This window comes from Orycteropus afer, unplaced genomic scaffold (genome assembly GCF_000298275.1).
Source record: "Orycteropus afer afer isolate SDZICR_OR568_19922 unplaced genomic scaffold, OryAfe1.0 scaffold00074, whole genome shotgun sequence".
NCBI lineage: Eukaryota > Metazoa > Chordata > Mammalia > Tubulidentata > Orycteropodidae > Orycteropus > Orycteropus afer.
Genome location: NW_006921661.1, coordinates 7,468,574 through 7,482,629, shown reverse-complemented (window position 1 = coordinate 7,482,629; position 14,056 = coordinate 7,468,574). Strand labels below are relative to the sequence as shown.

The window sequence follows — 14,056 nt, the reverse complement described above, 5'->3', positions numbered from 1 at the left end:
GTTTGGCATTTTCTTCCCCTATTGCTGTATCTCTTGCTTGCTTTTTAATCTCTTTCATATCTCAAAAGAGATTAATTCAAGATACACCCTACACTAGTCTGTTCTTGTTAATTTATCAAAGATAATCTATTTCCAAATGGGATTATAACCATAGGTATAGAGGTTAAGAGCTACAAGACATATTTTTTGGGGACACAATTCAATCATACCAGTGTGCATTAAGCATGTTTTGCTGACTGTGCAACTCCTTTGTATGTTATTTTCCTAAACACACTATGTACATTGTATGTGTGGGCACATTATTTACATGAATGCATTATTTGCAAAAAATACAATACACTAAATAAAATAAACCACAAATAAAAAGACAAATATTGCATGATTCCACTTACATGAAATATCTAGAATATCCAGGCAAATTTCATACAGAAAGAGGTTACCAGGGAATAGGGATCGAGGTGGATAGGGAGTTATTATTAAATGGGTCCCATTCCCATTGCCATCAAGTTGTACCTGACTCACAGCGACACCTCCTTGGGTTTCCGAGGCAGTATCATTATGGAAATAGATCGCCCAACCTTCCTTCCGAGGAGTGGCTGTTGGGTTTGAACCGCCAGCCCTCTGGTTAACTGTCAAATGCCTTAGGCATTATGCCACCAGAGCTCCTATTAAATAGGTAGAGAGTTTCTATTTGGGATGATGAAAAGTTTTAGAAATAAATAGTGGTTATGGTTGCACAACACTGTAAATGTAATTAATGCCATGAACTGCACACTTATAAATGGTTAAAACGGAGACTTTCATGTTATATATATTTTACCACAATTAAAAAATATATTAAAAAAATTTACCAAATAATGAACACCAGAGATACTCCTGTCCTACCCATATGTCTCACTGATTGGCTATGCCCAAGTGTGTATGTATGTGTATGTATGGGTGTGTGCATGTGCGTGTATATAACACTCAGGAATTATCTAAGCCTGGGATCTAGGATTTGACAGACTTTAAAAAATGGTGGTAGTAGTAGGATCAGTGTCAGAACCAGTCTAACTATAGGGGAAATACAGCAAATCAAGATTAGCCCAAGGCTGATTCCTATGAGATGGGAGGTCAGACAGACCTCCACTCTCCAAACTTTTTACCAATTCTGACATCAGCTCTCCCTCCCACAGCTTTCTCAACTTCTCTTCTGGGTTCGATAATCTGTTGCAATGGCCACACAGAATTCACAGACCATACTTACAGCTGACTGTTTTATTAAGGAAGCAGAAAGATACAAGTTGGGATCAGGATCAACAAGCTACAACTCAGGATCAGGATCAGGAAGCATGCAGGCAAACTCTGAAAGGCTCCTGAAGTGGAGAGCATACCTCTCCCTTTTTCACTGCAGGACAGCTCTCTCAGTTCCTCTTGGTTGTACACACAAACAGTCTCTTCTGTCCATTATGAATGCGCTTTCACCACTTTAGGCCTCCTGAACACAGGCCTCTTCTTAGCCCCTCAGGGAAAGGCTTCCTCTTGGCTCCCTGAGGATAAGCTCCTTTTGGGGCCCTGAGGACAGGCATCTTTTAGCCCTGCTGTCTGTTACAACTGACTGCTGCTAGGCCCCTCTAGGCCTGTTGCCCCCTTTAGTGTTACAGCTTCTGACCTGTGTTACAGCTCTTTTAGAGCTTGCCTCCTCTCTCTCTCTGCTTCTCTTTCTTCCATCTCCTTCTTCCTATCTTTGAAACCTCTGTGGGGTTGGCTGCTTCTATGTAGAAACTTGTCCATTTTAAGGCACAGCCCTCCCACCAGGGCCAATAACTGACCAATCTCCTCTTGGTAGGCCATAGACACTTCATTTGTATAGTAGGCTATAGATACTTCATGTGTATAGTAGGCTATAGATACTTCATTTGTATAGTCTATTGACCAATCCTCACAAGGGGCTACAAATCACAGGGCAGGCTTTAGCCCAGGACCAGATAGAAAGTATCAAACCAAGTTGTTTATAACTTACCTAGGAAATGTCAATCTGGCAAAAGTAACAGACCCTCTGGGGTAGAAAACTAGGGCAAAGGTTAACTCCTGAGGGCTCAGAAGAAAACCCTCTCAGGTTGTTTTTCCAAAGAACCAATGCAAAAGGCCACATAAAGGAATTTACTTCACCACAGACACATATGGTAGAAGGTTTGTTTGTGCCGTGAGAAGGTAGGAAGCTGTATGTAGCACTGAAATTGGCCTTTACATGTTTGAATAGTATCAAAACGTCTTCCCTGGACTAATGGTCTCCTCAGTAACTGCTGTAGGATTGGCTACTGTTGGGGAAGATCCCTTGATTTCTCCAGCTGGTGAAGAGAAAGACATGGAAAACACTGGTGGAGGCAATGGGCCACCAAATGGCACTAGTGCCTATAAGGGAGTGAGGTGGAAAGATGAAATTTTATTTTTAGATCTTGCCCTCTGACAGGATGGAACATGCTCCTGCCCTGACCACATGCGTATGCGAAGCTGGCTTAGTGAAAGGGTAGGCCAATTATTTTTTGCAAAACAACTTGGCACACTGGTTTGGGAAAGGAAAGATTACAATGTTTCTCATATAGCTACTGACTGATTTTAGAAATAAAGGTTAAGGGACAGGGAGGATAAGACCAAAGTGTCCCTTGCACTGAAGTGATCATTTCAATAGGTAAAAGTTCAGGTTCCTATCTTATAAATAAAACCTTTTTTTCCATAGAATCCAAAGGTTCCAAAGGGTTGTGACAGATCAACAAAGCCCTTTTCTGTGTCTCCAGTTTCTTCCTCTCATAAAGGAAAGAAAATAAAGGAAAGACAAGCTAGTTCACGACATTTCTACTCTTTGGCCCCATTTCTTCTCATCATCGAGAACTCACCTCCCAGGAGAGAAAAAATCAAGCTCTTTTGAAGAGGTGTGAGCAAGGTGTTCTGGGGTCTGTCTTGCAATGTAGCTGGGGAATGCAGCATATGTATCAGAGACAGGCAAGTAAAAGGGATTGTATTTAGGAATCTGTAGAAGCAATGAGAAAAATGGCACACCTGTTACTACAAATTCTTTTGGAACATAGCAAGGTATAAATACATTTGTAAAATTTATTATGTGTATATACATATAATTTACTATTTTCTATGTGTTGAACAATTTATCATTTAAACTTTGCAATACTCTTAAGTGGTAGGTACTGCTGCTATCTCCATTTTACAGACTATGCTATCAGACTGCATTTTAGTAGCTATATCTATGTTTATGCTCTCTTTCCTCTGGTCTGTGAACTACTGGCTAGGCCATCATCTTACATTTCATACATGTGGATAATCTAGCTTTGACATTTCTCATTCCACTGACTACCAGAGTTGAGCTGAAGTAAAGACCTTCCTATATAGGGATCATGTAACTCTTTTATCATTTTCTCATGCATTCATTCATTCAATATTTACTGATGCCCACTCTGTGCCAGACCCTGGACCAGGCATGTGTGACAGAGATATGGATAAAACAGTTGTACTGTCCATATCTGGGACAGTGTTTAGTACGAAAATTCTCCTGTCTTTTACAGTTAAACTCCTTGAAGAGCATCTATGCAATATAGACAATGGGATGTTTGTCTTCAACTCCTTTCTTCCTATCTTCTCTTAATTTTTTTAAAGATCAATGGATTTTAACATAACAAAGCCTTTAAAAAGTTCATTAGATATGACTCCAGATTTTATACTGCAAGTAATCTCATTCTTTTAAAACTGAGATCTAAGTCACATACCATGAAATTCATCCTTTCAAACTATGCAGTTCAGTGGTTTTTAGTATATTCAGAGTTGAGCAACGATCACCAGTATCTAACTGTAGAACATTTTTAACACCTAACGAGAAACCCTGTACCCTTTAGCAGTCATTCTTTATTTTTCCCTCCCCCCCAGCTCTTGGAAACCACCAATATAACTTCATCTGTTTGGGTTTTCCTATTCTAGACATTTCATATAAATGGAATACTACAATATGTCACCTTTGATTTAGCATACGGTTTTCAAGGTCCTTTGACTTAGCACATAGTTTTCGAGGTTCATCCATGTTGTAGCATGTATATGTACTCCATTCCTTTTTATGGTTGAGTAATATTCCATTGTATGGTTATACAACTGGTATTCCATTGATAGACATTTGAGTATTATGGATCATGCCTCTATAATATCTTTGTGTACAAGTATGCTTTAATTTCCCTTAAGTATGTCCCTAGGAGTGGAATTGCTGGTAGTTACCTTATGACCTAGCAATTCCACTCCTAGGTACATACTCAAGGGAAATTAAAACATACTTGTACACAAAGATTTTATAGATGCGTTATCCACAATACTCAAATGTCTATCAATGGAATATCAGTTGTATAAGCATACAATGGAATGAGTCGGGTGCGACTCGATGGCATATAACAACAACAACACAGTAATTATGTTTAAGTTTATGAGGAACTTCTAGACTGTTTTCCAAAACAGCTGTACCACTTTACTTTTCCACCAAACGTAATGATGACTCCAATTTCTCCACATCTTTGCCAACACTTGTTACTATCTTTCTGATCACCGATATTCTAATGGATATGACTCCCATTCTATCTTGAACTCACAATCAGACTCTTTGATTCTCCGTCTCCATCTTTATGATCAGCAGAAATATACAATCAATCACTCCCACCTATCTGAAATACTTTAACTTCATTTTCAGGCCACTACATTTTTCTTCTACCTTATTAATTACTCTCCCATAGTCTCATTTGCTGGTCCTTCATCATCTCCCTAACCTCTTATCACTGGAGTACCTAAGAAATTAGTCCTCTCCTTTTTTCTGTTTATAACCATGTACTTGGTGATTTCATCCAGTCTTAAGGCATGAAGTTCCAATTATTTGCAAAGAATTCATTTAGATCTCCAGCTTACACATTCCTCTGAATTCTGACCTGCATACTTGATACTTGGATGTTTAATAGGCAGTTCAAACTTAACATGTCCAAGGTCCAGATCTCCACTTGTTAATATGATCTGCACAAAATTTTCTGTAGTTTAGTTAATGGCCACTTTATTCTTTAGTCAAGACTAAAAATCTTCCTTGACTCCTCCCTTTTTCTCACACTCCCCATTGAGTCACGTTGATTTTACCTTTAGAATATGTCAAGAATTTACTACTTTTCACCATTTCCACTGCTATCATCCTAGTCTGAGTCACTACCTCTTACTTTTGACCTTCAGTCCATTTTCAATGTAGTGGACACAATGATCCTGTTACTATTTAAGCAGTTCTTATCGCTCCTCTACTTAAATCTTCCAAGGGCTTCTCATATTACATAGAGTAAAATAAAAAGTCCTTTCAAAGGCCAGTAAGGCCCCACATGATATGGCTTCCATTACCTCTCAGCCTCATCTCCTTTACTCTCATATTTGTCTCTCCTGCTCCAACCATAATAGCCTTCTTCTCCGTGTTCCTTAAAAACAGTAAGCATCCAAAAATAACCAATGGACAATGAAACGATGCTGACATCATTAGTCATTGGAAATGCAAATCAAAACCACTAGGATGGCTATAATTAAAAAAAAAAAAGGGAAAATAAGCACTGGTGAGAATGTAGAAAAATTAGAACCCTTGTACATTGCCGGTGGGAATATAAGATGGTTCAGTCACTGTGAAAAATAGTTTAGTGGCTCCTCAGAAAGTGAGACATAGAACTAGCATATGACCCAATGATTGTAGAAATAGGTACATACCCCCCAAAATTTTTTGCAGCAATATATTGACGGAGAACTTCCGGAGGTGCAAGCTGGATTCAGAAGAGGACGTGGAACAAGGGATATCATAGTGTTGTCAGATGGATCTTGGCTCAAGACAAAGAATACCAGAAAGATGTCTACTTGTGTTTTATTGACTATGCAAAGGCATTTGATTGTGTGAATCATGACAAATTATGGATAACATTGAGAAGAATGGGAATTCCTGAACACTTGATTGTACTCATGAGGAACCTGTACCGCGACCAGGAGGCTGTCGTTCAAACGGAACAAGGGGACACCACATGGTTTAAAATCAAGAAGGGAGTGTGTCAGAGTTGTATCCTTTTCCCACACTTATTCAATCTATATGCTGAGCAAATAATCTGAGAAGCTGGACTATATGAAGAAAAACGTGGCATCAGGATTGGAAGAAGAATCATTAACCAACCTGAGCTACGCAGATGATACAACTTTGCTTGTTGAAAGTGAGGATGACTTGAGGCACTTACTGATGAAGGTTGAAGAATACAGTCTGCAGTATGGATTATGTCTCAATAGAAAGAAAACAGAAATCCTCACAACTGGACCAATGAGCAGTATCACAATAAATGGAGAGAAGATTGAGGTTGTCAAAGAATTCATGCTGCTTGGTTCTACAATCGATGCCAATGGAAGCAGCAGTCAGGACATTAGATGACGTGTAGCATTGGGAAAGTCAACTGCGAAGGAACTGTTTCAAGTGCTGAGGAGCAAGGATATCTCCTTGAGGACTAAGGTGCGCCTGACCCAAGCCATGATATTTCCAATTGCCTCGTATGCATGTAAGAGCTAGACAATGAATAAGGAAGACCGAAGAAGAGTGGATGCTTTTGAGTTGTGGTGCTGGTGAAGAATGCTGAAATTACCACAGACTGCTAAAAGAACTAACAGATCTGTCCTGGAAGAAGTGCACCCAAAATGCTCCTTGGAAGCAAGAACAGCCAGACTTCGTCTCACCTATTTCGGTCATGTTGTCAGAATGAACCATTCCCTGGAGAAGGATGTCATGCTTGGTAGGGTGGAGGGTTGACCAAAGAGGGGGAGGCCTTCAACGAGATGGATTGACACAGTGGCTGCGATGATGGGCTCAAGTATAGCAGGGATTGTGGAGCTGGTGCGGGATTGGGCAGTGTTTTGTTTTGCTGTGCATGGGGTCGCTATGAGTCGGAAACGACTCGACGGCACCTAACCTAACCATAACCTAACCCCCCAAAATTGAAGACCTGTATACACATTTTTGAAAGCAATTTTATTCACAATAGCTAACAAGGAGGAAACAGCCCGAATAGCCATCAGTGGATGATAAATTGTGGTAAATATACACAATGGGATATTATTCAGTCATAAAGAGAAATCAAATTCTGATACTTAATACAGCATGGATGAACCCTGAAAACATTATGCAGAGTGAAATAAGCCAGACACGAAAGGATGAATACTGCATGATGCCATTGACATGAATATCTAGAATAGACAAGTACACACAGAGACGAACATTTATCAGTGGTTACCAGAGTTGGGGAGAACAGGGAATAAGGAGCTATTGCTTAAGAGGTGTCAAGTTTCTGTTTGAAGTGATGAAAAACCTTTTGGAAATGGATAGTGGTGATGGTAAGTACAGTACTGTGAACAGAATTAATGTTAATGGCTTGTATACACTTCAAAAATTGTTAATATGGCAAACTTTTAATCATATCTATTTCACTACAACAAAATCATTTAAAAAAAGAAATACTGCCTAGACTTTTTCCTGAGGTTGTTATGAGATACAGTTACATAATGTTCTATAAGCTGGAAAATAACAAATGTGTGTAAAAGATCTTCCCATAGGTTTCGTTCAGTAGATTGGTCAGAGGTGTGAGTCAGGATACATACCAGTGATCCAGGGGTCTCCACCCCACGTCTTGCTTGCTTTTCTTCTTTGAAGTGTATCAAACTCTCCAAAGGGGAGATGGCAACTTTTATCTGCCCCTGGCACTCTCCGCTGAAGTCTGTGATGTTGTACCACCCACAGACAAACTGGAAGCCAGAGAGAAGTGGGGACAGGTCCACTGAGGCAAAGCCAATCACCCTTTCCTCATCTGCGAGAAAAAGAGAAGAGCTGGGCAGTGTGGCTGTGCAGGTCCACTGAGATAACAGGATGCACCCAGAAGGTGATTCAGAGGCTAGGAAAGTTCAGTGATTCCAAAGCCATCAGAGAGGACAGATGATGAGGATGAGTGAGATGGGAAACCAGAGCCTGTTTTGGCTATTGTGAATTCCCCATCAGAATGGCCATTGTTACAGACTGAATTATGTACTCCCAAAATATGTGTTGTATATTCTAACCTCTATGCCTATACCTACAATATCATTTGGGAATGGGTTGTCTTTGTTATGTTAATAGAACAGGATTAGTATACGGTGTATCTTGAGTCAATCTCTTTTGAGATGTAAAAGAGATTAAACAAGCAAGCAGAAAAGAGATGGGATAAGAAAGAGGCTAAGACACATGGTGATCTCCAAGGAACCAAGAAGGAGAAGCTAAAGAAACAAGGACCTCCCTCCTGAGCCTATAGAGAAAAACCCTTCCCCTAGATCTGGCACTCTGAAATTTGGACTTCCAGCCTCCCTCTGGCAGTGTAGTGCCTAAGGCACTTGATTGCTAACTAGAAGGCTGGCGGTTCAAACCCACCAGCCACTCCTCAAAAGGAAGGTTGGGCAATCTACTTCCGTAGTGCTATCGCCTCGGAAACCCAAGGAGTGGTTGCTATGAGTAGGGCCTGACTCGATGGCACATAACAACAACAAACTGAGAAAATAAATTTTTGTTTGTTAAAGCCATCCTCTTTTGGTTATTTCTATTGTAATAGCACTAAATAACTAAGGTAGCTGTGTTGTGCTTTGGACTCTTGATATAGCCAAATGAAAAGCACCTCTAAACTTAAGAAACCCTTGTTCTTCCCCTGGGCTATCGCATCCCAATGGTATTCCTCAGGGAGTAGGTCCTGAAAAAAATCTTTTGAAAAACCACAACTCTTGGAATGATGAGGGGATTTATATTTTTCTATTTATGTTCCTCTGTCCTCATACCTCCCTCTGCCGAGTCATCTAATCTTACCAGCGTGGTAAAGTACAAACAGTGAAGGTGTTGAGACAGATTCTAGGTTCAAATCCTAGCTTCTACTAATTAATAGCTAGGTAAATGACCTTAGTCAAGCCACTAACTTTGTTTGGGCCTCAACTTTTATACCTATAAAATTGGAGTAATTATATTTTTACCTTGTAGGACTACTGATGTTTGTAAAAGCTTTTAGTACACACAGCCATACTAACAAAACAAAACAAAACAAACACCAAAAACTGAGATGGTATTTACTAAGAGTCGGGCACTCATTTAATTCTCCCAGAAGCCCCATGAGGTAGTCCTATTACTATCCCCATTTTATAGATAAGGAAACTGAAGCACAGAGGTCATACTGCTAGAGGAAGGGACAGAGCTGGCATTTGAATCTAGAGAGTCTTGCTTCAGAGTCTGGTTTATCACTAGTGTACTCTGCCTAGTAATAAATGGTAAGTAAGCAAAAATGGGTTTAAGGACCATGATGTCAGCACTTTCCTCCTGGGGAGTCTTTTAAAACAAAGACAGACTAGCTGTCAGACTCTAGTCTTGTGTACTGCCTGAAAATGCTAGGGTCATGGCTAATAAACAAGAGTAAACAGAAGGCATATATCATACAAAGGGGGCAAAAACCACTTGTGTGTGTCATGCTGTACAATATGGTTGGTGACTGATACAAACAAAATGATGTCTAATGATTTACACTGCATAAAAGAAGCCTAAAAGAACATGGCGTTTTGTGGGATTACCCTCTAACACATACATTCGTTCTCAGCACCATCACTGCCATGGCTTTACTTGGTTAGAAAAACAAAAGGATTGGCAAATTGTCAACAGGATGTAAGCTTATTTTACGAGACAGATACTCATGGAACAGAGTTCATACCTCCTTTATGCCAAACTTTGAAGACCAGGGTCTGCTGTGGGTCTAGAAGAAGTTCTTTTGATAACCTATTAAGAAAAACAACCACCATAAATAAAATGTAAGGAACCTTCTGTAATATTAAATTTAAGGTTTGAAGAATATCTTACAGTTTTCAAAAGCACTCTCTCAAACACTAACTACTTCATTTTATCTTCATGGCTATACTCTCTAGGATAGATTTTTATCTTCACAGTTAAAATGAGGGGATGGAAGCTCAGAGAGGTGAAATAAATTGCCAAGCCTTGAAAACAGGTTCACCTGAGTTGATGCTTTTACCTGCCCTCCCAGTAATTTCTGCCACATTCAAACTCTGTTTCTCTAAAACAGAGGAGGGAGTGTGCAAAGGGAGCTCCCTCATATGTAATGAATACTTTTATTGGAACAGGTAAGAATTCTTATGTTATGGAGGTGGGTTGATGGTGAGAAGAAAGGAAGAGGGAGAAAATAATACTTACTGAATGCCTAACTAGATCCAGGCATGGTGACAAGTTTTTCATATACATTTAATCTTCACAAAAGCTATGACATAGGTGTTATTACCCCTATTTTACAGATAGTGAAGTTGGCTTCAAAGAGGTAAAGTTATTTGCTCAAGGTCATATACAAGTCAGTAAGTTGCAGGGCTGGGATTTGAACTCTGATTTACTTAAGTCCAAAGCCATAAGGCAAGGTACCCTAATAAGAAAGTGTCTGACTTTCATATTACATAAAGAAGTCAATATGGGAGTCACTGAGTACCTCTAATAACTGCATATTAAGTGAATTACACAGTTTTAAATTGCAAACAGAGATCTGGAAAGCTCTAAACCAACGGTCACTGCTCTAGATGAGTAACATGGAGATTCAAGGAAAAGAGACTTAATTTTCTGTATCTCTTCCATACACCAATGGGGAACAGAAGAGAGCCAACCTCAAGACCAAGAGGTTGAAGTGAAATGAATACCATGTCAGAAATCTCAATTCTAGCTATGAGTCAGAAGGCCCACCTTTGAATTCCAGCTCTCCTATTATTGGCTAAGTGACCCTGCGTACGCACCTCGCCTTTTCTGAGGCCTGGTTTTCTCACCTGTTAAATGGTATAATATGATCTACCTTAAAAGGTTGCTAGGAGGATCAAATAAAACAATTTTGTGATAAATAAATTGTAAACAGTATCATTATTCATTATTCTTTGAATCCTGCCCTTACTACCTATAAACTATATAAGCTATCAGCACAACCTAAGTGCCCATCCATCAATGGATGAATAGATAAACAAACTTTGGTACATACACACAATGGAATACTGTGCAATGATAAATATAGAACATTTCACAAAATGGATTTATTTGGAGGATAATATGCTGAGTGAAATAAGTCAATCACAAAAGGATAAATATTACAAAAGACCACTATTATAAAAACAAACAAACAAGAAAAGATTTACATACAGAAAAAAGAAAACTGCTTGGAGACTGCTAATGTCCCTTCATCAAGATTATAAAGTTAGGTTCTGAATAAACAAATCACCTTTTTTTATTTTGTATATTTTTAAGAGCTTGTTTTACATTCAACGTTATATGTACATTTGGTTTCACTCCCCATTTACCATGTCCAACCCTAACCCAGTCTCCTCCCCTCCCTACCCTGTAACCCTCCTCCTGTATGCCTCATATTTACGCACTCCTGTTTGTCCTGCATTTCCTCAATTAGAATGTTGGTCCTCTGGTGCCCCATGGTCTATTGCTCTAAGGGATGGATTACCATAGAGCATGTGGGTGCGTTATCCTGGGTTGAGTGGTCTGCGTGTACATCTTGTTAACTATTGGGCTGAGAGCCAACCTCTGGGGGTGTGTTTTATTCCAGGCACAGAATGTATTCCAGGGCTGTAGTATTGAGGGTCTCATCAGATTTCATCTGACCAGTAATTCTGGTCATTATTGAGTTTTTGGATTTTAAACAAATCACCTTTGAGAGTCAGAAGTTCAGTCCTTTGGTCTCATGTATTTTGGGACACATTTGATATTTTGGATAAAACACCATGGCTACTATGGCTGGAATAGCTATAATTTCTAGTAGCTAATCATAGAGAGCAGTACTGAGTTTGTACTGCAGTTCTAGCTGCTGACTCAGGATAGCCTCTCAAATGACAAAACACCGAACATGTGAGCAACTGCTGAAGTATGCAAACACTAAGAGAAAGAGAACAGATCAGGCACCTTGTGGTGTGGTTTGTGTTGGTGGACAAGAATTAACTCTATACAAAGTGACATAGTACAATGACAATAGTAACAATAATTAGCTTTAGAGATCATTGATAATGAGCACTGGAAACAGAAGGGAGGACCAGCCCTGCACCCCAGTAGTGGCCCTTATATGCTTGCACCCAATCTCTGAGCTGCAACATGACTGCTATTTTCTGAGCTTTACAAAGGAGATCTAACATTTGTTGTATACTTACTACGTATCATAAGGTAATTTTTCTAAATGTTAATTAATTAATTAAAAAAAAAAACCCACCACAACAAAACTTCTAAATTACCACTAGCTGTGAGTTTATAAACACTAACATTAAATAACTGTTTTCATAAGAAAAGCATTTTCCATGTCTGCTCAAATACTGTTATATGCCTTGCCCTGAGTTAGGCAAAAATCAGATTCTAGAAGGACAATAGAATATCAGAAAATACAAACCGTGACTGCTGTTGAAAATTCCAAATAGGGGAATCTGTGTTTTCAATCACTTGGGTATATATAGGAGATGGCTCATCAGCTGTCACAAAGGATACACAACAACTGGGTTTTGATACCTTCCGCTCTGTCAAGGGGATTCCTGAAAAAGAATATAATGGAATGACTGTACCTTAGGTCACCAAGAACAATGTGCTGGAAACTTCCTAGTATAGAGGTAGAGGCAGGACCATTCCCAGTCCTCTCTGCCTTTGAGTCTTTACTTGAGCTATTCCCTGTTTGCTACAACAACCATCCTTTTAAGACCCAGTTCATAAATATTTCCCAGAGAGAAGTGACTTCTCATACCTCTTTGAGCTCCCTTCCTTCCTACACTTTGTGGGTGCTGTGTAGTGAATTACTCAGTATGGCTCTTCTAGCCATGGTGTTTGTGACTCCTACCAGATGACTGATGGGACAATGTAAATGTGAGGTGTTTATGGCCCAGCAAGGGAACTGGATAGCTTGCTAATAATGTAAATAAGGTGCATGGCATCCCTCGGGGGGGGTGGAACCATGGGAATAAAATGTACGGAACTCTACTGTGGGGACTGCTCAGTTTTGCCATTCTGCTAGGCATAAAACAAGCCATCCCCGAGGTGTAAAGGGAAATTTCACTACCATCAAGAAAGAGTAGCCAGGAGTGGAACATGTCTTGGACTTGAGATCCCTGCACTGAGATGGCAGAGAGACGTCTGCAACAGCAAAGGAAGCAGAACCAAGAGATGAGCATGAGACACAGTGGCAGGCTTGCCCATCCACAGAGAAAGAAAGGTGAGTGCCTTTGGTCAGGAAGTTTGCTGGTAGAGTGGAGTGCACCTATTGGCAGAGCTAAAAGAGCTTTGTAATACTTGCGTGAGCAGGGTAGGGAACAGGCCAAGGTGTCGAGTGCAGAAGAGAGGTGTGCTTTTTGCATGGCTGAGGGAGGCTGTCCTGATCAAAAGCTGTATTGTGAGTGTTCCTGAACTTGAATTGTAACCTGTCACTTGCCTAATAAATAGTGAGTATTGTGAGTTCTGTGTGGCCACTCAACAAATTATTGCATCCAACAGAGAAGTAGAGAATGCTGTGGGAGGGGCAGTTGGTGTCAGAATTGGGAAAAAGGCTGGAAGGTGGTGGCATGTTTGACTTCTTCACAGGAATTAGCTTTGGGTTGTTGATGTTTTTCTGGATCCTCCTTACCACTTGTAAAGTTAGAGGTCAGAGGACATTGCTACCATGCCCTTTTTGCAGTATGATGATGAAAAATACTAGACTGAGAAGCAAAGATAAAATAGTACTGCAAAGAGCCCTCAACTTACAGTCAGATGAACAATAATCAGCTCTCTCATATACATTTGATATGACCTTGGGCAAGAACTATCTAGGCCACAGCATCAACTGTAAAATGGGGCATATTATACTTACATTACCTAAGATGCTGTTGTTGTTGTTATATGCCGTCAAGTCGGCCCCGACTCATAGCGACCCCTCCTTGGGTTTCCGAGGCAGTATCACTACGGAAGTAGGATTGCCCAACCTTCCTTCCG

At 40.0% G+C, this 14,056-nt stretch overlaps 1 protein-coding gene across 1 annotated transcript in view; it reads right to left on the bottom strand.

The window, feature by feature from the left end:
* C2CD3 (C2 domain containing 3 centriole elongation regulator) overlaps positions 1-14,056 on the bottom strand; it is a 148,168-nt gene that overhangs the window by 36,697 nt on the left and 97,415 nt on the right. Inside the window, exons 25-28 of the mRNA XM_007940948.1 lie at positions 12,492-12,630; positions 9,780-9,844; positions 7,669-7,874; positions 2,877-3,010 (exon numbers count right to left, since the gene is read on the bottom strand). Coding sequence (XP_007939139.1) covers positions 2,877-3,010; positions 7,669-7,874; positions 9,780-9,844; positions 12,492-12,630 — 544 coding nt within the window. The remainder of the gene's footprint in view (positions 1-2,876; positions 3,011-7,668; positions 7,875-9,779; positions 9,845-12,491; positions 12,631-14,056) is intronic.